The sequence below is a fragment of the Amblyomma mixtum genome, chromosome 2, assembly GCF_055824585.1.
Source record: "Amblyomma mixtum isolate Tamu chromosome 2, ASM5582458v1, whole genome shotgun sequence".
Taxonomy (NCBI): Eukaryota; Metazoa; Arthropoda; class Arachnida; order Ixodida; family Ixodidae; genus Amblyomma; species Amblyomma mixtum.
Window position 1 is genome coordinate 303,236,437 of NC_143013.1, and position 25,375 is coordinate 303,261,811.

Below are 25,375 nucleotides of genomic sequence, written 5' to 3' on the forward strand. Positions count from 1 at the left end.
TGTGCGGCTTAAGGTTACTTAAAAATTATTCTTTCATCCTGAGAGCGCCAAATAACTGCATGATTAATGAAAGGATTCTGCCAATTTAAGACTCGCGATTGTTCGTAATTATGAACCAGTCATTAACGAAAGTTTGCACAAAGTTATTTTAATGCATTCGTTTTGTTTTCCAGTTCCACGTTTTAGATCGTGAAATATCACTTGAAATGATCTCACCTTCCTTAAATATTCAGGATCTGTTCCTTTTCTTTTCCGGAGTTAAGAATAGTTGGAAAGCAGCTGCGCTGGCCGTCCAAGCATCGTGTTGCCGGGTAAATACAATTGTGCGATCCATGACAACAGCCAATCAGAGGAGCCGAAAAGCACGGCATTTTAATGCGATAGCTTTAGAAGCCTCATAGAAAAAAAAAAAATGCTAGGACACTTTGGCAACTAAAGTGTTCAGAGGCGATAGTCGAGGTCACTATGTTGTGACGACTTCCGGTGGATATGACGTCACACCATTCCCGTGGCTATATCGATACCCAAATTATACATCTTTCAGGGGTCTTAAGTGTTAATTACGCTTAATTACATTATTTTCCACCTAATTTGTCACAAATCCGACGCTCTTCTGACCACTTTGTGATAATTTTCACGATGCCGTGACGACTTCCGGTGAATGTGACGTCACACCGTTCCCGTGGTTATATCGACGTCCGGACTATTTCGACGCAATTTCGAGGTTTTTGCTTATAATTAATTAACTAACTAATTTACAGCCACAAAACTTGTCTTCTAGGTTCATTTTGTCCTCCTCTATCTGGAGCTATTATTTGTTTCTTCTGTCTTTTTTAGTTCCCGAGTTAAACGCGTATGACACGCTTTGTTAACGGACGACAGTATGAGCCATTAAAGGCTTTCGCCTTAAAACAGTGTTATGGTCTGTCATAAAATTCGCTGATTTGCCGAGACGGTTATGTCGCCAGCAGGTCACATGACGTGCCACTAGCTGTGCCTGCCTTCGCACCCGCCGCCTCTCTCCACCTGCACCTCCGCATACAGAAATCTCATCACAGAAAAAAAAAAGGGCGTTGTGGATAGCCAAAGTTCTCTGATTGGTCGAGACAGTTATGACATCATCAGGTTCTGTGACGTGCTACTTGGGACCCTCCCACCGCCTCTGTTGCCCCGCCCACTCTCTCGACCTGCATCGCCGCATACAGAGGCCTCATCAGAGGTAAAACCGGGCGTTGTGGTCTACAATAAAATTCATTAATTCTAATGATATCGCACTCCCTCGCGTAATGTAATTAAGTGTCCTAAAGATAAAAAAGCACGCTTCTCTGCAAGCATTCGCGGCTGCCTTCCTTTTCCAACAGTTAAGGTATGAAAGAGTTAGTACAAAAATAGCAACAAAAACGATGTTCTTATACTTTCGGAAGATGGTAGGAAATAATTACTGACTTAAAAATTTGTGCTTTGCCATCGGCACATTATCACCTTAAAAAATGAATGTACTTTTTTACAAAGCATAAAATGTTATTTTTCTGGTGCTCTACATCAGTAATAACGATTACTAATTTTATGAATTCTACATCCTCTTCCTCCTACAGTCGCGGACAGAATGATATGGACCACGATTCCATGTTCAGACTTTTCTGACGCGTAGCGCAACAAAAATAGAAATGTTTGCTACCTTAGTTAGCGACGGAAAAAGTAAATACTACTTGCATATGCGCCAAACATCCATTATTTTTCGCTAGTTCGCGCTTCAAAAGACTTTGACCGTTGAAGCGTGGCCTATATTCTACTAACCGCGACTGTCGTACATTCGTAGGGTAATGAGCAGTAAAGTATAAGGCTCCATTTCGAAGCCTGTACGGGTTCCTCGTTCACACCGAGCACTGGATGGATCGGTCACGGCTTATAAGCACACACAAAACGCGACGCAAGCAGTTAATATGACACGAGGAACCTTTCCAGAAAGCTAGACTCGATCACTACCCAAATTCACCGGTGCGTACAGCCCCTGACTGATGCATACAGCGTTCAGTGTGAATAAACGACCTATATGGGCTCCGAGATGCAGTCCTTTATTTTAATTCCCCCAACATCTTGAAGTGTGAAGCCATAGACAAAACTTTGCGGGATGTAGATTCCCGAGGAAAAAAAAAAAGAAGTTATTTTTGCGCTTCCCACACAGTTCGTAATTTTCCAGAGGATGAAGCATGCAGCCTCTCTTTTCTTCTTCCATGCTTTTTATTCACCTACTTTGCCCGACCACACAGAAAAGATTTTTTTTTTCGCGCAAGCCCGCATCCGGCAAGCTTTTGTTCTTAACTGTACGTTTATTATTTCCGCGATGTTCATCCTTCGCCAGACGGTATTCCGTCGAACCCCGGATAATTTATTTTATTACCACCTATACTAAAGCTGGAAGTTTCGCAAGAACGTCTGGAATAGCACTGTTTAACCCGCATTCTTGCGAAACCTAGTTATTTTCTCTCTACTTTGGTAAATGGCCGCGCCCGTGTGTAAGAAGCCCTGAGCAATGATGATTACCGCAAATGCTCTGCATGATTTCGTCACATATGTCTGTATAACGAATGTTGGGGTTAGGCAAACAACTGCTCTAAATCGGCCCGACACGCACTTAAAATAGAGGAGTTGAGGGCTGAGATGACGTACAGGTGATAACAATGGGTGAAAACAGAATTTTAATTCTACGCACGAAGTTATGCTAGTTGAGGGCTCATTAATGGGAGCATTCGTAGGAAAACCCACATTTTAACACCACACCGGGCACATGCCACACAGACTGGAGACAACTGCTTCAAAAATTGAGGGATATTTGAGGGGTTTGTCATCTGATGAGGACAGTCTACCCACGTTTTTAATTAGTTTCCATTCTCCCGGGTTTATTTAAGGCAAATATTAAATAATGATTGTCTAAGTTAACGGAACAAAAACCATACAATACTGTCGAGGTTGTACCACCTGCAAAGCAAACCGCAGATGAACGCTTCTACCTCAATCAAATAGGATAAAAAAAATTAAGATCACGTGATTTAGTTACACGTCGGTTTATTGGCTGATGGAGAAATTACATATCTGCAATTACATCTTAAAAGACGGCGAGTGATATGAACATTCGTTTTCTTTATTGTTTCCTAACAACATTTTTGATGTACCAGAACAGGAACAAGAAAGTTTTATCCAGGAAAAGCACGAAGATGGGAATTTTAATTGTAACCTGCGTTGAGTGTGGCGTTAGATATGTTTTGTTCATCAGCTGCTGTATTGCTCTTTTATTCGGTCCTCTCTGCCACGCCATTTCTCTTCAAGGGCACTTGAACAGCTGGGCCAAATTAGTACTTTGTGGTACAAGTAGTCTTCCACTTCGCACCCCAATCAAAGCACTCGGGGGAAAAAAAAAAAACAAAAAAACTCCGTAGCGCAGTTGTCAGACCTCACAGTCTTTTCCAACATACGGCGATATCTGTACGCGACCTCTTATCTCTCGTCCAGTTATCGTACGAAAATTCCCACACGGTGCGCACTTGTCGCGTTTATGGTGCCCTGAACCCTTGCGCAAGTCCGCGGCACAGACTGCTCATTTGCATGCGCCAATTAATGAGAAACGCCAGCGCCCTGATTATTCCAACACACACGCCGAGGGAGAACGGAGTCCCGTTATTTTACTCATCATTTTTTCGTTTGTTCATCGCCGGGCGAAACCCCGAGCTCTTTTACGCAAAGAAACTCTCACATTTTCACTATGCTAAGTATATGCACGCGGGAACAGAGAAAGCCGTCTGCGAGCGACCACTGATTAAAAACTGTAGCGCGCTGCTTCTGGCGATGCCGGTCTGGTCTGGCTGGGTCGCCGAGCGAAAACGAATGCTTCAACGCCGCGTACAAGAAAAACTCTCGGCTCGTGAAGACACGCGTGACAGAAATGCAGCTGCAGTGGTATATAACGCTTTCTCTTGCACCAAAAGAGAGAAGCGAATGAAAGACCCGTCTGGCAAACGTGGGAGATGAGAAGGAATAAAACTGTGCGCAGACGGTTGCGAAATGATGGATAAGCTCCGGCGCGCTAATTTGCTAAAGCACGAAAGCGGTGATGTTGATTACGGTGAAGTGTATAGCGTGCTTTCGGGCTGCGTTTGAACGCGGTGCGCACGTGAAGGCTGAACGTTAAGTGCGGTAGGTGCGTGCCAGCGAAAAGCGTGCAGAAGAGAACGAAAGCGAGTTGTACCCAACGGCGATGCTTTAGACAAGCAAATTGCTGAGATGAACTATTCTTGTTGTTTTTTTTTATCGTTCAACATCCAATGGGAATTCTCTATTCGAACATTCCAGGCGCCAGTCCTCGAAAGAAAGCGCAATCTACGCATACGTCCCATACGTCTAAATTTCATTTCGATTCGTACAATGAAAGTGTTGATTCCGGAGGCCACTCATTTACCGACAAAAGTTGGCGCTCGTGACACCCCTGACAAAAAGCAGTCAGATTTCAGTTTTTTATTTTTACACTCTTAAGTAAAAAGCCGGAACAGCCGGACGAAATGTAAGGAATTCGAGCGCACTTGAGAACAGCGATTGAGCGCGAATTCATCGTTCCCTTTTCGTATGCATATCGAGTGAGCGGGCACAATGTATTCATGCAGAACCAATCTTTAAACGCATGCATAAGCGCGCGCTTTCGCTCCTCTAAGCAGTCGCTGTGGCAGTTTCTTGCCGCGCCCGGAATCACTTCACCCTCGCCCGCACCGATTGTACGGCTCGGTGTGCTTCTCTTTTCTTGAATAATTATCTGCCCAGAACAAATGTTCCTCAGCGGACCCACTGCGAGCGCTCTCGCTGCCACCGACGCGAATGATCGGAACGGCTCTGGGCGGGCAGTTAAAGCAATCTGAATTGGCGAAATACCTCCTTGATGCACCTTCCCTGAGGCACTGAAGCGAAAAATCGTATGCACTCTCATATGATGAATCTATTCGGTAAGTTAATCTGAACCGAATTAGCATGCATTAGAGCAGAAAAAAAAAAACTGCGCGACCATCTGACATTTGATGCGGCAATTCTGCAAAAGCAGTGGGATTTACCCTCGATGATTACTTTAGAGTGAGAGTACCTGCCAAATCCACTGCGCCATTCTTATTCTCCTGGTTATTTCACTCTCGTGGTTCGAATCTGTGGTCACTGCCTGCCCTAAGTACGTGTGTTCCTTTATCACTTCCAACGCTTCGCTGCTTATCGTAAACTACTGTTTCCTTCCGAAACTGTTTAACAGTACTTTAGTTTTCGGCATATGAATTTCAACGCACACCGTTCTACTTGGCCTGTCTAGGCCCAAAAGCATGCTCTGCAGTTTGCTCCTGAGCTACTTAGCAAGGCAATGTTATCAGCGAATAGTAGATTACTAAAGTATTCTACTTCGACTCTTATCACGAACTCTTCTCAAAGCAGTTCTCTTAATACATCCTATAAGCACGTGGTGAATAGTACTGGAGATATAGTGTCTCCATGTCTGACACAGTCCCGATTGCGATTTTATTGCTTTCTCCATGGAGCTGCAAGTTTGCACCCGTCTCTCCCCTATGTCCTGACTATTTTGCGCAGTTTTCCTTCGAGTTTGCGCTGGTTTCGCTCTAAAAAAAGAAAAGTTGGCTGTGGTTTAGCTCGGGTTAAACCTGGAGGATCGCGAAAGCAACATCTGCGTGTAGCCATATGTTGTTGCGTGAGCTACATTGCCCGCAGTTCCGCCGTTCCGCGTGTTCTTGCACGACCATACTAGCTCTTGCAAGACCACAGCTGGCGTGCCGGCGGCCCCGGCACGCTAGCTGTGCGCCGCTACTGCGCATTGGAAAGGAGAGAGAGAGGCGATGGAGAGCGCTCGGCAGCGGCGCCGCTACTGCGCATGCGCAAATGACGAGCGCGGCGGCAGCACCTCTGAGTCACCCGCGCAGCGACGGCGGCGGCGCGCCAGCTGTGCCCCGTGTGACGTCACTGCTCCTCGCGCATGCGCAGTATGGCCTCGGCTCCGCGAAATGACTCGGCGACTAACGTAGTGTTGCTTTCGCAACAAAAATACCACATTTATTTCCTATTGCCGTACCCCGCAGATGAGGTGCAAAGACGGGCGACAAACTGGCGAATGTTAGGTTGGCATATGTGCAATGTTTCTAGCCACATGGCTAGAGATGGCTCTGCGCCGAGCCTGTTTCGTCTTAATTGAATCCGCAAACAAAACCTCACCTATCCCTCTGCTGATTTGGAATACGGCCTCGGCTGTCCAGTGCCAAAAGCCTGCTCTGTCATCCGCTTCTTCTTACTCATGACTACCTTCGCACCTCCTCTCAGGGAGAAGAAAAATCGAACTTTCCGCTCCGACGCTGGTGAGCACCTGAAATTGAGCTGCGCTGTGTGTTGCTAATGCAGGATAGTGGTCACCACATTTTTAAATATCAACTTGAACGCCTTTATTCGCGCCGAATTTGTTGTAATTTTCTATCCCTTTTATGTTCCGTAAATTTTCTTGGTATGCGTACTGATACCTATGTTAAAAAAAAAAAAAACGTTTTGACTGCAGCTGCAGGCCTCCATAAGCCAATGAATACGGCAGAGTTACCACACTCAGCAGCCGTAAAACGATGCGCTCAATGCAGGTAGTACCTGAAAGAATATCGGCGACCATGCGATCACGTCATGGGTGCAATTCTGCTGGACGACATATTAAAGAAGTTCACGCTTTATTCATTTCCGAAGTTGCATCCTTTCCTTTTTTTTCTTTTGCTTCTATTGTGACTTCCGCTGTTGTATGGCGGCAAGTGGCGGCATCTAACGCAGCGTATGAGAATCATGTACGAATACGACACCTTCAGCTTCATCTTAGATCTTTCCTAGGTGTTTTCCTTTAAGTGATATCGCTGCCAGTCGAAACGTGGTGACAAGAATGTATGCCTTTTCTAACACGCGAGCTTATTTTTGCAGTGAACCGAAAAAAAAAGACGGAGCATCAATACACAAACAATTTCGCATTTTTAAATGAAAATATTCTTTCGTGTGTTTCTTCAGGCATAACGGTGATAGGTCACGTTACTTCGAGGGTCCCGGATGTAAAGAAACATGCGCCGTGGTGTCATCGCTGGCCATTTCTTCGTTCTGATATCTTTTCGCCATTTCATACTTGCTTCAAATAAGCAGCTCGCAATCAGGTGACCTTTTTTAGTTTGGGTACCGGGAAACTGCACACTGCCGCAAGCACGCGGGAGCAACCGGCAGACGATGTACTAGACGTAATGGCAATGCGAAAGGGGACACATTATGAGCATTCAACTGATAACTACTCCCCGTATAAGAGTAAAAGCCCAATTATCTTTTTTGTCTAGACAGTTTTCCTCTTGATGAATGAAAACCAACCCATGTTTTCAACTGCAATGTAGAAACAAAAAAAAATATATTCCTTTCTACGATCTCGTTGTTCCCTTCCATAATGCTCGCAACTGTGCACCTTCAGGCGATCTTGCTGAAAAAGGACTAACTGCAGCACTTAGGCCTCCCGACGAACGATTAACGATTAGTCCGTGTGGAGACTAACTGTGGTCGGTGGCTGTAAGAGATCAGCGGTTGAACTTTTCCGGGACTAAGGGTTGTGGCAACGCAGTTAGTCCCCGTGGAGTAACCCCTTAGTCCCTTTTTAGTCCTTTCTGGCTTGGAGCGCTAAAGAAGGTACAGGCGGTGGTGCTGGCACAGAGTAGGCGGGCCCAGAGAAGCCGCCTACTTACGACGTCTATGATCTGCTGCAGTGTGAGCCCGAAGCTGAGGATGAGCGGCTCAGACTCGTTGAGCACGGGCCGCTCCAGGGTGTTGTAGTTGGCCAGCAAGTCCGCGAGCAGCCGCCGCTCGTGCGCGCCTTGCTCAGAATCTGGAGGGTAGAGAGAAGAGGGGAAAAAAAGGAAGCAAAGGATTAATTGTGGAAGAGAAGACAAGTTCCGTTGGGCTGCTAAAATTACAATGAATTCATAATTAGCTCCTCGGCGTCAAGACCGGTTCCACAGAATGCTGCGGCGTTCACACCTGATTGCGCTCCGACCGTTGGCCTTAACGTGGGGTTACACTAAATGTTGACTGGCGAGCGCAGCCTCATCTTTGCATTCCTACCGCCTACCGGCGAAGATCCAGTTGTTCGCCGGCGAGCAATCCGCCAAAAACCGACTAAGAACCGTACCGGCCGCTCTCGCTGGCGGGTTTTCCGCCGGAAATTGAGACACGGCGTCGGATATTGTTCTATCATGACACTAAATTTATCATTGTGAATGAATTACTGCCGAACAGCATCAGAATGAAGAGGAAACACATAAGAGCTTTTCTTCAACTACCAATAAGCGCCTATGGTGGCAACGATATGACCGTCAATGATATCGCATAAATTTTCAACGTATCACACACTTAAGGCAGGGGTCAGAGTGAGGTATGATTTGTCGAACTGATAAGCAAGAAGAACAGATTCGATGAGCGCACGTGTTAAAAAAGTACGACAAGTTCTAAGCACACTCTTAAACAGACATCATGGAATCACGATGAGTTAGAACAGACATTTTCCAAATAAAGCAAGAAAATAAAAAAATAATGGTGAGCGCAAACACTGACACCATTAAATCAGTCATGAAAACATATGCCCGCAGAGACAAACACTGTTGCCTCAAAACGCAAGATATGTGGTCTTGCGCAGAAAAAAATTAAATTTAATGTTGAGTTTTATGACACGTCAGCGCGAAATTTAATGGCAAAAGGTACTTCAATAATTAATCTAACAATCTTCAGGGCGAAGGGGTAGGCTTGATGATGGTTGTCGTAGCGGACATCTTGGAATCCGCCCCCCCTCCCCCCCCCCCCCAAAAAAAAAAAAAAAAACGCCATAATATGTATATCTGCTGTTCTGCAGCACTCCGCTGCTGTCAAAGAGCGACGTCAATGCTGACCAAACACCAAATATACCTGAGGCCTCTCCGCGGCCGACAGCAGCTTCTAATCATTCAAGGGCGAGGCAGCGCACACATCAACTTCTACACGTGCGCAGATACGCATTTGGAATCAGCTCCCGCGTTTTCAATGCAGCGTCCCAAAAGCGAACGAAGCAGCGTCCTTTCGAAAGCACAGCCTCTTCCTGACTTCTAAGCTGGCGTGCTCAGCTACGCTCGCACAAACACCGGTATGGAAACACATGTTGCCGCTTTCCTGCTTTGAACCCGCCGCAAAGCCTTATTTCCCTGTTCCGGGAGCGGACCGGCCCTCTGCAGTCTCTCGCTCCGTTAAAGCTCCCTCACCAGGATGCAGCCGTTCGTGCGCGAACAAAGTACCTGTCGTGTAAGAAGAAAAGGGGGATGGAGGCTGGACGTTTCTTTCTAAAGGATCCCTCTTTCTGCTTCCGCGCCGGAGCACAGTACACACTGCCTGCCTGCGAGGCACAGCACAGAGCCGGAAAGCATTTGCAAAGGACGCTAAGGGGGAGAGTGGGGGGTCTTGTTGTGAACTTTTTCTTGCAAAAACCGGCCAGCTCACCAAAACATAGCGGCCAAGGGATCGTATAAAGCGAGTCAGCAGCGAACGGAAAACAGAGCCACGTGGAACTCTAAAATAAGATAGATATATACAGAAGAGAAAACACCGATGGCCGATGAAGCCAAGTGACGGCGAGCAAGGCACTGCCTTTAAACCAAGAGTAAACAGGGCGCCTTCGCCGGGTCCTTTCACCTCCTCTCTCGTTTACTTTTCTCCTCTCTTGCAAGACCAAGGGAGGAGAAGGGGAGTGAAAGGCCTTTGAGAGGCACTTTTTGCTTGCCTCACGGCGTTTTGGCTTCACCGCGCAGCGCCCGTTTTGCTGAATCAGCGCATCTAGAAACATCCACGGTATAGTAGCGCCGGCGATGCCGACGTGAAGTCATGCCAAGAGCGCTCTCGCGAGACCCTGTACGGACGAAGCACCGCGCTAGGGCGCTGCTTGAAATGGGTTATTATAAGCCTATTCTCTTCGCTTCTTTCTTTGAAACACAGTCATCCATCATCTGTTCGTGTCGGTTACAGCCGACTCTATATTCGTGACGTCTTCTACACGCTTTCCCTCTTCATTCAACGTCACGGCGTCGTTCATTTTCTTTGCCTTTCGCTATTCCCTTAAACACACACAAAGAAAGCAAGTCAATACCACCTGATGCAGCATTCCTTGTTGACTGCGTGGCGGGGCTGACGTCTTAACTCGCGATCAAAGCGCCCTCTATATCTTTTATACCATTCACGCTACACCGCCGCTGTTGAGGCGAAGTGCGGCTGAGTTTACTTTGTTTTGTTCGTTCGCTTAGAGAGCCGTGGTGTCACAAAGAAGAGATCAGAGAATAGCTGCGTTGAATCGCCCATTGAATTTCAAAAGACGAGAAAAACTTTAGCGTAGAAAACTTAACGCAGGCACATACTTTGCAGACAGCCTAAAACAAATACTATTTTTAATGAGACGAACTGGGTAAATAGAGATACGGGACCGAAAATTGAAGCTTCAGAGTGCTTGCCAGCTGCTAGTGGAAGTACTGTTGTGCGAGTACTCGAATCCTGGGACTATGCGATATTGCACTAGTGTAGAATACCACGCCGTGAGCACGGCAGAGTAATTTAATTGGGTTAGGTTAAATTGACAATAAAAGTTCGCGACGCCTGGAAGCACTGCTATATTAATGACGCTTTTGAAAAGGCCTAACCGAACGTGGGAGTGGTACGTACGGAGCCGAATTATTGTCAACCTATCTAGTGATGGACGATCTGATTGAACGCGAACCAGTAAATCAGCTGACTTATACAGTTGTCTGAGTTTAATGGTATAACTTATTTATGACTGAATAACTGACTGGCTTGATCGGCTGACTGGATTAATTGATCGATTGATTGATTGATTGATTTATTTATTGATTTATTTATTTATTGACCGACCGACTGACCGAAAGGAGCGACCGACCGACCGGCCGAAAGGAGGCACCTCATATGCATCTGACTTTTGCTCCCCTTCCCACTTTCAACCATTTCATAAAGGCAGCCAGTCGGAAAGGTGATTATTCTGGACGGTGGAACAGACTACAACATGCCGTTGACCTTTTATTTCTTTGACATCTCGTGTCTTTTAGGGAAGATGTATGTGCTAAAACCGCTCATAGAGTGTCCGGTTCGTTTAGAAAAAGAGTAAAATATATTGTTATGGATAGGCACTCACAAAGGATTGAATCCCGGAGTCCGAAGCCAACGGCATGCGGCAGAGAGCCCACGCGCCAACCCACTCAGCCTCGCGTCGTCAAGAGCCCTCACATCAACTTCGTCGTCAGGCGGGTCATCTCTCGTTCGTAACAATATTCACAAGTCCCTAGGCTTCCAGATGCCAACCATGTCGAGCTATGCGTGTGTTCTATGGCAGGGTTTATTCCTCGCCTCACAATACGCCTGCAGCAAGCCGTCATATTTCACGCTCTGAGCTCTGAGAGCGAGCAATAGGTGCCGAGAATCCACCACACGATGCGGAGGAGGTGTGAGGGAGAGAGAGAGGGAGAGGTGGGCACAGCTGTGTGATATATGGCGGCTAGAGACACGTGGAGGGACACTCAAGTGTCGCTCCGCTTCAGTGCTATCAGCACAATGGCGTAGGCGCGTCCATTCGGTGGCCCACGCCTGCAGCCAGGATGTCTACGCTGCTAGGATCCGGGGCCGCAGGTCCACTGCTGTCGATTGACGAGAGGACGTGCCTGCTGAAGGCCATTTGGGAGAGCAATCTCCGTCCTGTCTTCCCTGTACGTTTGTTTTTACCACAGAGAAAAGCCGGTGTTTGCAGTTGTGGAGGGCAAGAGGGCATTGACGGCGCACGGAGCGGAAACGGAAAGAAGGAAAGTGGAAGAGAAGGGTTTGCGCGTGCGAAGTTGGGCAGCCTAATAAAATCGGGAGTGTCGTATAACTGGTCAGTAAAAGCTGGTCATACGTACAGCTGGTAGTCAAAGCTGCCTCTTGCGCCAGGCACTGAGCTGCCGACGGGAAGCTCAGGTTGAAGCCCTGGGTCGCTGGCGAAGAACTTTCCACCCGTGCATTGTATGATAACAAGAGAAGGTGGTAGATGAGACCAGTGCCTAGCACTAAAAGAATTTTTTTGAATAGTGGCAACAACGTTGTGAAGTACTCTCGCTGGCCGCTGTCCCAAGGAGGAACCTTTGTTTTTCGTTCAGAACCTAATTACCTTGTACACAATTTCACGAGTTTACGAGCCAGGTGGAAATACTTCGTCCACTGCTCTAGTTAGTTTTCGACTATCTGTGCAAATACCATTTCTTTTTCCAGTGATTAACCTTTTATTCCATGTTGGCGACGAAACTGAGAGCAGAGATGAAAAGACACATTTGTTTTGTCCGCAAGATATAACACATAAATACGTAACCTCGCAACTTTATGAATGAATGAATGAATGAATGAATGAATGAATGAATGAATGAATGAATGAATGAATGAATGAATGAATGAATGAATGAATGAATGAATGAATGCAGCATTGTGTCTAACGAGTTGACGCGGTATTCCTGACAGCCGCTCCCGGTGAGAAATAGAGTTGGAGCCGGCGAGTAACGTGCGGTGCCCTGAGTGGCGGCACTGCCTTGGGCGGCGGCGGTCAGGGGGAGGCCCGCGGCCGCTCTGGCCGGAAATGGGGATCCGGCCCAGTCCGGCGCGCAATCTGATTAGGATCCGGGGCCAGCCAGGCCGGACCCAAATCGCGTCAGCCGCCGGGGCTCTCTAGCTGCGCCCGCCCAGAGTGGAACTCGTCGTCCCAGAGAACGGGACAGGCTTAATGCACATGGTACTGCCGTCGCCCCCGGTGAGGAATGAAAGGGCACTGAGGGAGAGAGAACGCTTTGCTCGAGGAGGGAGGGGGCACTCGTTTGCATTCTTCTTACCCGCTTGTCGGCCCTTTTAACGACGCCGCGGGCGACACTGGCCAGGTCCAGGACTGGCCGGAGGGGGACAATAACGAATGACATCGGAGTACATCGCCGTCATGGAGAAGTCAATGGGATGGGGAGAAATGGGGCGATATGTAGGGCGTGCCTATAGGCAGCGGCCGTGCGGCGATTATGGTGACCCTATACATAGAGGCTGAGAAAGACGGCGGATATGAAGCGGCCATTTGCTTGTACTATGAGAGTCTGTGGTGGGCAAAGGCAATGGAGTAACGACACGCCTAATTTATGAAGCGGTTATTTGGATGGAGGAAACCCTTAATATGGGGGCATACTCTAATAAAATAGATATTTTAGCACTAAGACAACAGACACTGTATGGCAGCCTTTAGAGCCAACCCCTGGTACGTGAATTCCGCTCTGAGTTTATCATGTAACTGTCAAGAATAAAAAAATTATTACCGAGAATGAGCGAATATCAATCTATTTCTTGCTTGCCTAAGGACCTCTCCGGCCGAATCTAGCGTTCACTTTAGTAGAACAGTTATTTCAATATTGACAGTGAAAGCACTCAAAAGGACAAAGACGACAGAAAAGGAAAGACATACAAAGCGCAAAGTTGAAAAGTAAACGCTTTGTATGTCTTTCCTTTTCTGTCGTCCTTGTCCTTTTGAGCGCTTTCACTGTCAAGATGGAAAACCAACTCGCCCACTCAATTCCATTATTCAGTTATTTATATGAAACACACAAAATAAGCATTGCCCCTATATAAAAACTAACTACAACGGCACAAAGGCAGTAGATATAGGGCTCGTGACATCTCTACTGTCCCAAAAAGCTTTCTTTCTCTAAATATACGAATATGGCAACACTGCCTGACTCCAGAAAATGGAAGAGAAATATATATAACATGAATTTTGTAAGATTACATAAAGATGAATGAGCAGAGAGGAAAGATTGCGGAAGCCCATGTGACGATGTAGACCTTGATGTCGCCTAGTATGCACAAGCAGCATTTCCTCCTCTTCCGGCATGTCACTCGTCACCTTGGTGGCAGGCGAATATGCTCGTTTGCCCTTGATAACCAGCAGTGCCTTTAACACTTCATTAATTTCCTGCTCTGCACACTGTCAAATTCTTCGGAACTCTGCTGCCGAATGTTGCCAAAAGTCAGTTCTCCAAGGCGACTGTGGCACTAAGGGCAGACTTCATAGGAAACGCAACAGCTCGCTATCCATCACTGAACATCCTTCGCACATCTATCGCACCTTTCTCTGTTCAGATACAAGGCGAAGTGTAAAAACTGCACTGACAATATTGCACTTAAAGGAAAAGGACGGCAAACTATGAGCAGATAAGTCAGCTTGTGTAACAAAAAATCCACAGAGGTTTCAATATTTCATTGCAACACCTGAACACCCCAACGACCTCAGCGTGTCAGGGAAAACAATTATTTTCTTCGTTCTTTATACTGCGAAGATGTTGGCGCACCATCTCGGCTACAAATTTCATACTCCCCAGCGAGCTCGAGAAGCAAACAAAAGGTGCGTCAAGGAAACACCTAAAACGCATTTGAAGACTGTTCAAACACGCAGGCACAAGCATTGCCAGCATCTATTCGTTGCCTCCTAAAAGTCCGTAGGTCGCACAATTTGAATGAACTTAAAACCGCATGTACACATTTTCATAACAAAACACGTTATCTGCTACGACAGTAAATGTCCTCGTAACAAGAAGGCCACGCGAACTCAAGAATTCTATACGAGGGGGGGAAGGGGGGTCCTCGGTGCTCGTATAACCTTGTAACACAGAACCTGAAAAATAAAGAAGAAAGGAGCAAAAGCACGAGAGAAGAGGAGACGAATTTGAGGCCTGAAAAGTTTGATAAAACACAAGGAGCGTGGACGTGTATTGTCTCCTTTCCGGAGGCACACGCGGCGCTGTGCTTTAAGAATAATACAAAAACTTAGAAATGCAGAGCGCAACGCTTCGCACGACACAAAAGGGACGAACGACATGGCCAGCTGGTGGTCAGGGCGGTGTGCGCGTGCGTGAAGCATAGAATGAATAATAGAGGAGGAGGAGGTCCTGAAGGACACACGGTATCGCTCTGCGCCACGGCCGCTCAGACGGCAAGAGGAAGAAAGAGGTTGAGGCCAGCAGGCCGAACCCGATCGCGGCGTGCGCGCCATCAAAAATTACAACGTCGTTCTAACCGCCGAAAAGGAAAGGCGGTAAAGGAAACGTGGTGCGCGACCGGTGGCAGCCGCGGCGCGCGAAACAAAAGCACGCTGGAGAGGGAAAGAGGGAAAGGGTGGCAGCGGTAAGACGGCAACGACGACGACGACGACACGCGGAGGAGCAGGAAGTGAGAAATCACCGCCCACTCGCCATCGCTGCGGACGTCCGCAGAGGAAATAAATAAATAAAATCTAATAAGAAAAGAACTAAAAACGAACGAAAGATCGAGGTCTGCTGGCGGAGCGCTGCAAAGACGCCTACACCTATACAGCACCGGCCACACTCTCGGCTCGTTTCTAGAGGAAGCTCGCGAAGAAGCCGCCCCTCCCTCCCCCTCCCCTCTCCTCTCCTCCTTCCACCCAGCGGGCCTCGCCGCCTGTCATCCCGACCGGGGGTCTCTTTTCTCCGCCAGAGACATAAACGAGTCACAAGCCGTGGGCGGGGGAAGAGTGAGGGAGCAACGGTGTTGAGGGGGTTAGAGAGGGGAGTTAAGAGAGAGGAGGTAGACGCCTGGGCCCTTTGCAGTGACACGAAACCGGCGTTGCAAACACACACTGAGAACAAGCCAAAAATAAATGAGACAGGATGAGGAGGAAGGGGGGGGGGGGGGGGGGATTCGCTCGCTGCACGGCAGTCAAAAGGTAAGAGGGGAAAAAAATACAGAAAAGAAACTGAGGAGAAGTGGCGCAAGTTCATTTATTTCTTTCTTCGGCGTCCAAGCTGCGCGATATGACGACGAAACCGGCGGAAGAAACAGTGATTCCAAGAGTCAACTGCAAAGAGTTGGTGAAGAATGGCAGGAAGAAAGCAGTTTTGTTTTATTTCACGTTTGTCCTTTGTGTATTTATATGTAACACTCTTTTCTCCGAGAAGCCGATAGAGGCCGCCTGTGTGTATGTGTATAACCGTCTGCTGCGCCGGCCGGCATCGCTGTCTTTTGTCTCGGCCACCAGTGGACGAGTCTTTTCTCTCTTACTCTCTTTATAGCGGCTGAGGCGCAACGACGTCCGAGCCGGTAATGACTGCGTCCGCAGCTGTTGCCGCCACCGTCGCCGCTGCCACGCAGAGCCGAGACAGCTCGTCGTCGTCGTTCGTCCCGCGCCGGCACCGGGCGCAATTAAACGGCGCGGCGACGAGGTCATTACCACGGAACGCCCCCCTCCCTCCTTCTAGCCTCTTCTTTCTCTTCGCGTTTACTTTCTTTTTCCCTCACTTCGCGGGAAATAATTTGCTCCTCGTACGCCGTTGGCTTGAAAGTTAAAGGAAAGCATTTTTTTCTTCCTTTCACATCTTTTTCTCCCTCGCTTTTCCCTCGTATCCCTTCGTCGTTAGGAACCGCCGAGCTTCCCCTTCGTGTCTTCTTCACAGCAGAGCGTACGCGGCATGCAGCAAAGACACTCGCCTGATGGAAAGGTGGCACGAGTTAGGCGATAGCACAGACTGAGCCGACGGTATGGGGAAGTGGGGGAGGGGGGGTGAGGAGGTTGATGGAGGCCTGCGAAGGGTGTTCTGATGAGCGCCGTTTCGTCGGCGCCGATCATTTGATCAGCGAGCTAGATCAAGATAACCGTTCTCTGGCAATGGCGCGCGGGAGGGGGTCCCTCATGGGAATCGAAGAATCAGGCCGATGTGGTTCCCGTCACGTGGTTCGCGGCCGGGATTCGAAAGCCGCTCGCTCCGGTGTGCCCCACTCGGGCAGTGATTACGGCCGGCCGGCCGCCCGGCCGGTCGGTCGGCTGGCCGCAGCAGCAATTACCGGGCATACAGCGAAAACGAACCGAGCGGAGGCCCGAGCGGGGTAGAGGTAACGCAAATGTCTTTGCTCGGGCTGTTTTACTTGGGCCTATGAGGCGGGTCGTTGTATACGGAGATCTCGTTCTTTCGTTTCGGAAACAGTGAAGGCCTCTCAGGTTTTCTGTTCCTTCCCTTCGCTGTGGACGCTTATGTGCGTACAGTGCCCCTCGTGAGGTCTTTAACTCTTGCGGCCGTAATGTCTTTCTGGTTCTAACCACCAGTGTGTAGTGAAGAGTACTAGATTAGAAAGCCATGCGGGCCGCTTTTATCGCGAAGATACAAGTCGTACAAGACCACTTCTCTGTTTGTTTCAAAACTATACTTTGTGATAGTGTTTGTGCTCCTTCGGTCTGTATACGCTTTCACTGACGCACCATCAGCATGAAATCAAGGATGGCGTTTTTTTGTGAGTTAGGCTTCCGAATAAAGCCCAACTAGTTCGATTTGGTGAATACATGAGCGCTGCTGTGTTGGAAGTGTGTATTCTTTTATGCTACAGCTTTTTTTTTTCTTGTCACTCCCCTTCAGGCCTTGGTAACCTTAGCACAATCGCGCATCGGTGTCAGTTATCACTGATTTTACTGCTTGAACCTTCTATGCGAGATGCAAATGGAGAGCTTGGTTCTCGCATCTCACTGCATTTGTCTGAAGTCGTTCTGAAGTGCAAAATAAACTGATGGCCTGCACAGCAGCGGCTTCTCGTTTTATACACGAAAGATGTAACTTATTAGTACCCTAAAAAGGCCCGTCTGATCATGATGAGTAGGGGAATAGATAATTATAGCCTTATCAGGGCCATCTGTCAAATCGTTCCACTAAAGTTCTATCTATTAAAAAGATCTAAGTTCCAAACGTGACAAAAACATGGGCAAAAAGAGAAATCCTATAAAAATGGTCTATGCACGATTATAAACTTCCTATAGAGTCTACTGTGTTGCGATAGATAATTCTATTTGTCAATTTATTGTCTATAGAAAAAAACTAGACTAAAATTTTATGGACATCAATCTACAGGTTGTCTATAGATAGTCTAAAGGATCTGTATTCTCTATAGAAATATCTATAGGCTTTGTCAATAGGTTTATGCTTCATGGGGGCTTAAAGGCTCCGGAAGTTTAGACCACCTGGGATCATTTAACCTGCGACATCGGAGAGTACACGGGTCTCTAGAATTTCGCCTCCACAGAAGTTCGACCGCCAATGCCGGAGCCGAACCCGCGTCTTTCAGGTCAGCAGCCGAGCGCCAAAACCACTGAGCCACCACGGCGGCTCCTTTGCCAAGAGAAAGTCTATAGACTTTATCAAAATACCAAAGGACAGTCTATCGACTGCGACTATGTATTTGTGTAAGAGTAGTATGATCATTTAATTACTACTACAGTTTCAATATTGCTCTCTTCGCCCTTCTTTGTGGGCCGCTCCCTACTTATTACATATAACTAGGCCCATGAAAAACTGCGACAATGGTATGAAATTGAAAAAAAAAAAAGATGAATCGTTGTTTTATATCAGCTTCGATTCGCGCGTCGTGCAAATAGTGACAATCGTAGCTGTAAAGCGATATGTGAAGGATGTGGAGATGTGCTCACGATAAACCACATATGACATGTACAGAACCTGAGAAACTAAGAAAAAAATATTTCACGCAATTTTACTACGAACACATCCCCTTGCACTCCAGCTTATTCACATGAGATAACTCACCAGTCGGGATCTCGTCTATTTTCAGTTTCTTAAAAGTAGTCATCCCCCTGTACAGGTTACAAGATGCGAACAACGCTTTAGTTCTTATCCACAAAACAAACGCATTAAACGTTGCATTTGGCGCATGATTGCCTAAGCTGCTTATGTGCCATAAACAGGTCGCAAAGCAGTCATTACCCGCATAAAGTAACACGACGCTGATCGTGGAAGACGAGGTCTGTAGTTTAACAAGTACTACACTGGATATTTTTTTTTTTCTTAATGGAACCCCTTTCCGGGCCAAATTTGCCGGATGGTTCCTGTTTTCGCTCCTCTGATAATCCATTCTGACACTGCGGACACTAAGCTTGTTTGCCGGATTCCTTCTAGAAGCACAAAATTTACGGTTCATGGGATTTCGAGAAGCTGCGTTCAGAATACGATCATATCTATAAGACACTAATTGGAAACTCCTGAGGAAGAAAATCAAATGTGACCCATTAAAATTCTTGTCGTGAGCGACTTAATTTTGAATATCGTCAAAAAAGAAGCCTTGTGTTTCGGTTAAATGAAAAACGCACTTCGTTTTCGTCCGCGTGAAGAAACATCACGCATAGGGCCGGTACAGAGGAAAAGTTAACATAATACGTAGCGCTGACTGTCATAATCCCTTCGTCTAGTAAGACACTATGCTCAGTGCGTAGTCATGAACAGCTGTTCCGAAGCTTCAGCTCTGTCTCGCAGTCTGTTGACACTGAAATGGAAGACGTACTAGGTGTCAGCACCTCGTAGTTTCGAAGTAGCCTTCCGTAGCTCCCCTAAAGCTTCTTCGTAACGCCCTGTAGCCGAGTGATTCATGACGTCCATTAGCGCGTGTGTGCGCTCAAGGGAGTTTAACGTTCCAGGCGGAGTACGCTGCTCACGATAGAGACAATAGTAGGACTTCGTAGCGAAAAAGGACGGTGACTAGCCTGACTAATGGACGCAATGCAAGTTTTGTCACTGACCTGCACTGCATTTCCTGGATGCGAGAATGGAATATGGCTATGTCATTAGGCACAAGAAAAAAAAATAAAATAAAAGTTTCAAACACTTTACACCAACCCTCCTTAGAGGAATACCAAGGAAGGCTCCTATAGGAGGAAGCGACTGCTCAACGCCTTGAGAGGGTTTTTTTTTTTTATTATTGAAGAACGACACTGGCCTTCACTTTTGCCGCAAATAAAGTTAAAAAACAAACGCACAGTGAATAAAGAATTGCACCTCCTCCCTCTGCAAACGTCCCCCTCCAATAGCTAGCCCTAAATTTGTTCCTCTCTTACCCTTCAGTGAGCTTCCTAACAATGCTCCCACCCTCCGTTCTAGCTGGGTCCCATGATCAGAGATCGTACGTTTCATAGAAGGTATAGTCGGGGACAAAATCGGTAGACTACGCGTTCCTGAAACGAAGCAGATAGCTCTACTATTATCCGGTGGCTAGAGACCATTATTGTGGAGGAGGTGAAACTCAAAACATTGTTCTTTCATCTCCACAAATGTGGTCTCCAGCCACCGGCTAGTAGTAAATATATAGGCTTCGTTTCAGGAAAACGTGGTCCAGAGACTTTTGTCTTTGACTGTACATGGTCGCAGACGGTACATGAACAGAGTAAAGATAGTGCAGGTGCCTCGAATGCGTCAGCATAGATTCCCTGCAGTTCCACCAACAGGAAAACACTGGATTTTATGGTCACCTTAGACCAAGACGCCAACAACGAACACAATAAACTTCGGAGGAATTCCCTCGTGCAGAATTATGCGACGTCAAAATGCGCCTGTCGTGTTCAACGCGAGCACCGGGTTCGGGAGCAAGGGTTCCGACGGCGCCCGCGCCAGGCCTTCCAACGCGGCTCCCGATCACCCGCGCTGCCTGCGCCGTCGGCTCGGCCGACACAGATCGAGCGGAGCGACCGGAGACAAATGCGTGCCTAAGGCGGCGGGCGGGAGGTTCCAAATTGCGCTCACTCGTGTGGAAAATTACTCGCTAAGCGGCCGTGCCAGCTCGGACAGCGTGGTCGTCGAGCCGCGCTCTCTCGCGAGCCGCGCTCTCTCGCGAGCCGAGGAAACTCGGGGCGGCTCCATCAACACTGGCGCGAGCGGCCGCCGAGGCGGAACACTCCTTTCGTGCCGACTGCCTCTTGTTGCTCGTTCTCCTTCTACCCCTTCTTTATCCCGACGAGATATTCATGAATATGTCAAGAAAGAAGGGAAAGAAAAGGGGAGACAACGGTGCGCGAAATCCGGATGGAGAGTGTGTCTCGGGTTTTCTTGTTTTTCTTCTCTTGGCTGCTCTGAAATGAAGCAATTTATACTTGACGTTAGCAGTGTTCGGTTCAGAATCCGGAACCCCTCGCTACCGTTTCCGCGAATGCTTTCTCGTTTAAAGAATATTTTTTTTTTGTATTTAAAGGTTAGCGTGGGGCTTTTCTTTTGCAATTCTCAATTAGCAGCGCTGGTGTTTAAAGCTTTAATAATGATGCCTTGTTTTTGGTTAAGTTTACGAGCTGACCCCGTGGGCTGCGGGCGACGTCTTCTCACAGGAAGACGTCGTGTAAACGTGGCTGTGTGGAACGCGCGCCACAGTCGCGAAGCATAAAAACTTTTCGTACTTTACAGGGGGATTCTGTAGTCAACATACCCTGGTTATATTTTCAATGTCGATATTGCAGTTAATACAAATCATCAAAACGAAAGAACACCTATAGCATTGTAGTTTTCTAATAACTGGTTATGTGCTCACAAGCCCATTAACGCATCTAAATACAGACTTTCGAAAAACATGCTGCTATGTTACAGTTTGTAGCTCTTTTTCCTCTCTCGTTCCACACGTGGCAATCTCTTTAAAGAAGCGGAGATACCGAGCTTTGCACTGCGGGTTTCTTTTTGAAACGGTACGTAAGGCGGAAGTAAACATGCTAACAGGGTAATAAGTGAGTGGAAGCGGAAAAAGAAAAAAGGAAGGCAAACTGAAATAAAAAAAAAATTAAGGAACTATCCTCTATTGGATTTCGCTTTCGAATACCATTAAGCCCGAGTGGTACACCGGCCAGCCTGAAAGAGGCACATGGCTGTTCTTTCCCTCCATCGGCCACATTGGAGGTCGAAAAATAGAAACTGGTTTTGGGGACAAGAGAGGGCGCAGTAACTGTCTCACTTTTCGATGGACACCTCAACCGCGCCGCGAGGGAAGAGATGAAGGAGAGAGTGGAAGAAGAAAGAGGGGCTGCGAAACAATTTCGATCACTTGGGGTTTTCAAAACGTGCACTGGCATCGAACAGAACACTGGCGCGTTTACGTTTCGCCTCAGTCGAAACGCGGCCTCCACGAACGGTATCGAATCCGGGTAAGCCACTATGGCTGGCTTAGTGCTAGGCGTCAGTCTTGTTTAACATTACAGAGACGGGGAGGAGGTATCACACGTGGTGAGCACCTGAATCATGGCGTAAGCGAAGGAATGAGGGAGGGAGGGAAGGACAGGAGAGAAGGAAATGCAGGTAGTACCAGCAGGCATGGTCCAAAGGACATGCTAATGTCGAAGAGATAAGGTACGCGTGCATGCGCTTATAAAATTAGTCCATTAGAGCCCGACGGCAGCCGGGCATTAGTACATCCGGGAGAGAATAACTTCCTGTCCGCCCTTCGCAGCTACATGTAACTCACTTGAAACTTGTGAGGTGGAATCGCAGTATAAGGTCTGGACACACAACGCAATATTAAAGCGGAATGTCGCGAAACCTGTTTACTCAATCTAGGAGAGGAAATAAACAGATCAGACTGCACGAGTATACAGAGGATATGAACAACCCCGCGGCCGACTGTTTCCAGAGTCTAGTAATACGCTAAAATGTAAGTTTAAGAAAGGCATCCGTACACACTCAAGGCGGCACTTTATGCGTGGCCGAATAGCAAGTTTCGGAAAAAGTCATCATCACATTAAAAAGAATCTTCTAAACTAACTCAGTGCAGCCGCCAGCATCGCAATTACATTTACGCCATATGATGTGCGCATTAGGCAGACCTACATCTACCGGACGCCGCTGCAACAAGCGGCAGGGCTCAAGCGCCAAAGATTGTTGACATAGTTGAGCAGCAAAGTTGACATAGTTGAGCAGCAGAGTGGTTTTGTACGCATAAAGAACTCCGCTTATAGAGTAACTTTGTAAGGAGAGAACCCGGTTCCTTTTCCTCTTTTGTTTTTATGAGTTATCAACCACAGAGACCATCCCTGTTTGGAACACTGCTTCAGGTGCCATCTCTAAACGGTAGATGCCGTTATAAAGCGGGTTTCTAAATCCAAGTTTCACAAGGCTGTGTGCGTCTGAACGCCATTAAAATGATTACAGGCAAAATTGCCAGCAATTAGCGACAAGAAGCACACGTGAACCTAGTGGTACTTAAAGGTTGCGGAGTCGAAATAATAACAAATTTAAAGAGTTAAGCTTGCTGGCTTAGCGTTTGAAACAGCAGAACCTATTAAAGCTTTGGTTAAGCCATTTAGCCGTGCATTTAGTCGCGGAATCTACATTGGCAGCCGTATGAAAAAGCCTAGCCGTGCTAATGTGAACCAGCAAAGGCTGATCTGGACTCCACACGCCTGCCGTCCTCTCTCTCTTCCCTTTCGCACTTGCCCTCCCCCTCTTCTCTCCTAACATCGAAATTGCGATTTCTCGCTCTCTCCGCTTTTTCACATGCCATCGTGGCTGGCGCAATTGAATTGATTTGAATTAATCAATTATTGCACATTAATTTAACTTAGAACATAAAAATAATTCAGGAAGTAATAGAGGTCTTGCGGTTGATGTTGCAAACCCTACGACAGTATGCAGGGCTATATAGCTAAATCAAAGCTATATGGCTTTCACTGTAAAAAAAAAAAATAATTATGACGAAAAAAAAACTGGTGGTAAGCGTGCTGCCAGTTGTCCTATTGCGTGCTCAGTAGCACACACCGTACGCATAGTAGATACTGACGAAACTGGATTACTCTGGAAGGAATTGCTGCTTGGGAAATAAATGTCGCTTGTTGCCTCAGAAAGACAGTTACAGACAGCAAACGAGTTTTGCCTGGAGGTTTCCCATCTGTTCTTACTTCCTTGTTTTTTTTTTTTTGCGAATTTCTGACGTTATGTTCATATAAACTCACGTCTACATCCTCAGATAGTTCCACAGTCAGCCGAAAAACTGACTTCGTTTAAGGAAACAAATCGCCCAGTTTCTTAAACACTAAACTGCGTGATACGCGTGCCCAAGGAGTTTAAAGGCCGCTGGGTTTGGCTTCTATACCTTTCACAGCAGTTTCTTTACAATATATACACTAAACACGAAAGGAGTAAAAAGGAATAAGCTAGCTGTCATCTAGCACACACCCTTTAAATGGCAGGAAATGCTGCCCAAGCCCCGGGGTAGAATTCCACCACGGAGAATGCCGAATACTTATGGTTGGGAATGGAAACCAATTCTCTTTTAACCGTACATGGTGGAACAACAGCGCAAACTTAGAGAACACAGAATAAGAGGGGAGACACTACAAACGCTGTGTTTAACCCCTTTTAAGCGGTTTCCATGTCTTCTTTTGCTAACCTTTACACCTCCGTCGCCGCGTTTAACACCCTCCGCCCATTGCAAAGGTCGTCAATTTACTATGTTTTGCAGTGGGAATGCACCTTCGTTGCGAGGAATAAGCATCGCGTATATTTGGTGACTGAAATCTACTCTGGAACTTGGACAGCCAAACCTGTCCTTTAAAAGGAGTGCGATAGAGGACAGCCTACTCCCATATAGCAAAAATAGTAACAGTGCATATGAACAGTTTCGTGCAGGTCACCCTTTAATGGATGAATAGCGAATAAAATGAAATGTGATTTATTTGGTACAATTGAAGGAAGTGAATCTTTGTTGCCGGCAGTAGGAGTTAAAAAAATGGCGCCTACACAGCTGCACACAGGTGGTTGGCCAGAACGATTCGCTGGAGCTATGAAGGGCGCTCCTGAAGACAGACGCCCTCGCCAATGCATTCGAAAACAGGGCGCTTCTCGAGCGTCGTCATTCTATCGACACCGATGGTGGTCGGTGAGGTTCTCAACCCTCTACCTCAGCCCTCAACCCACATCCCAGCGAAGAAATCAAAGAATCGCCGTCTGAAATTTTAAAAGTTATCGTTGGAATTCCTCAACACCTGTTCCCGTGCGGTCACAAGGTGCATGCAGCCAGTAACGTCGTCGCGAGGGCGTTCTCGTGTGTCGCTTTATAGGGGTTTTGTTTCTCCGCCGATATGAAATGACGATCAGCAAGAAAAAGCTTACATTATGTTGCAGTGCGAAAATCAAAATTTGTTTGTGAGCTTTGACTCTACCGCTTTATCAGAAATGCTCGCAAATATGAGTGTATGTGTATGGTTGTAGTTGGTGGTGCCAATATCATGTGTATAGATGCCGAGACAACGCTGCAATAATTTGTTGCCCAGCCCACGCGTGCTGTATACTTTTGTTTCCGAACGTCTACCTAATTAATTCGTATTTCATTTAGAAATTATTGTTCTACAGATCAAAGAGTGCCATTTTCTGCTATAATCGGAAAATACGAGCGCAAGTGCTCATTCAATCGCATTTCAATAAATGTCAAAAAGGATTTCGGATATATTCCGCCCACTCATGCA

At 47.1% G+C, this 25,375-nt stretch overlaps 1 protein-coding gene across 1 annotated transcript in view; it reads right to left on the reverse strand.

Annotated features, from left to right (window-relative positions):
• The window catches only part of LOC149364743 (neuronal acetylcholine receptor subunit alpha-7-like), a 262,942-nt gene that overhangs the window by 74,296 nt on the left and 163,271 nt on the right, over positions 1-25,375 (reverse strand). Inside the window, exon 2 of the mRNA XM_089574677.1 lies at positions 7,776-7,915. Within this exon, the coding sequence (XP_089430803.1) occupies positions 7,776-7,915 (140 nt within the window). The remainder of the gene's footprint in view (positions 1-7,775; positions 7,916-25,375) is intronic.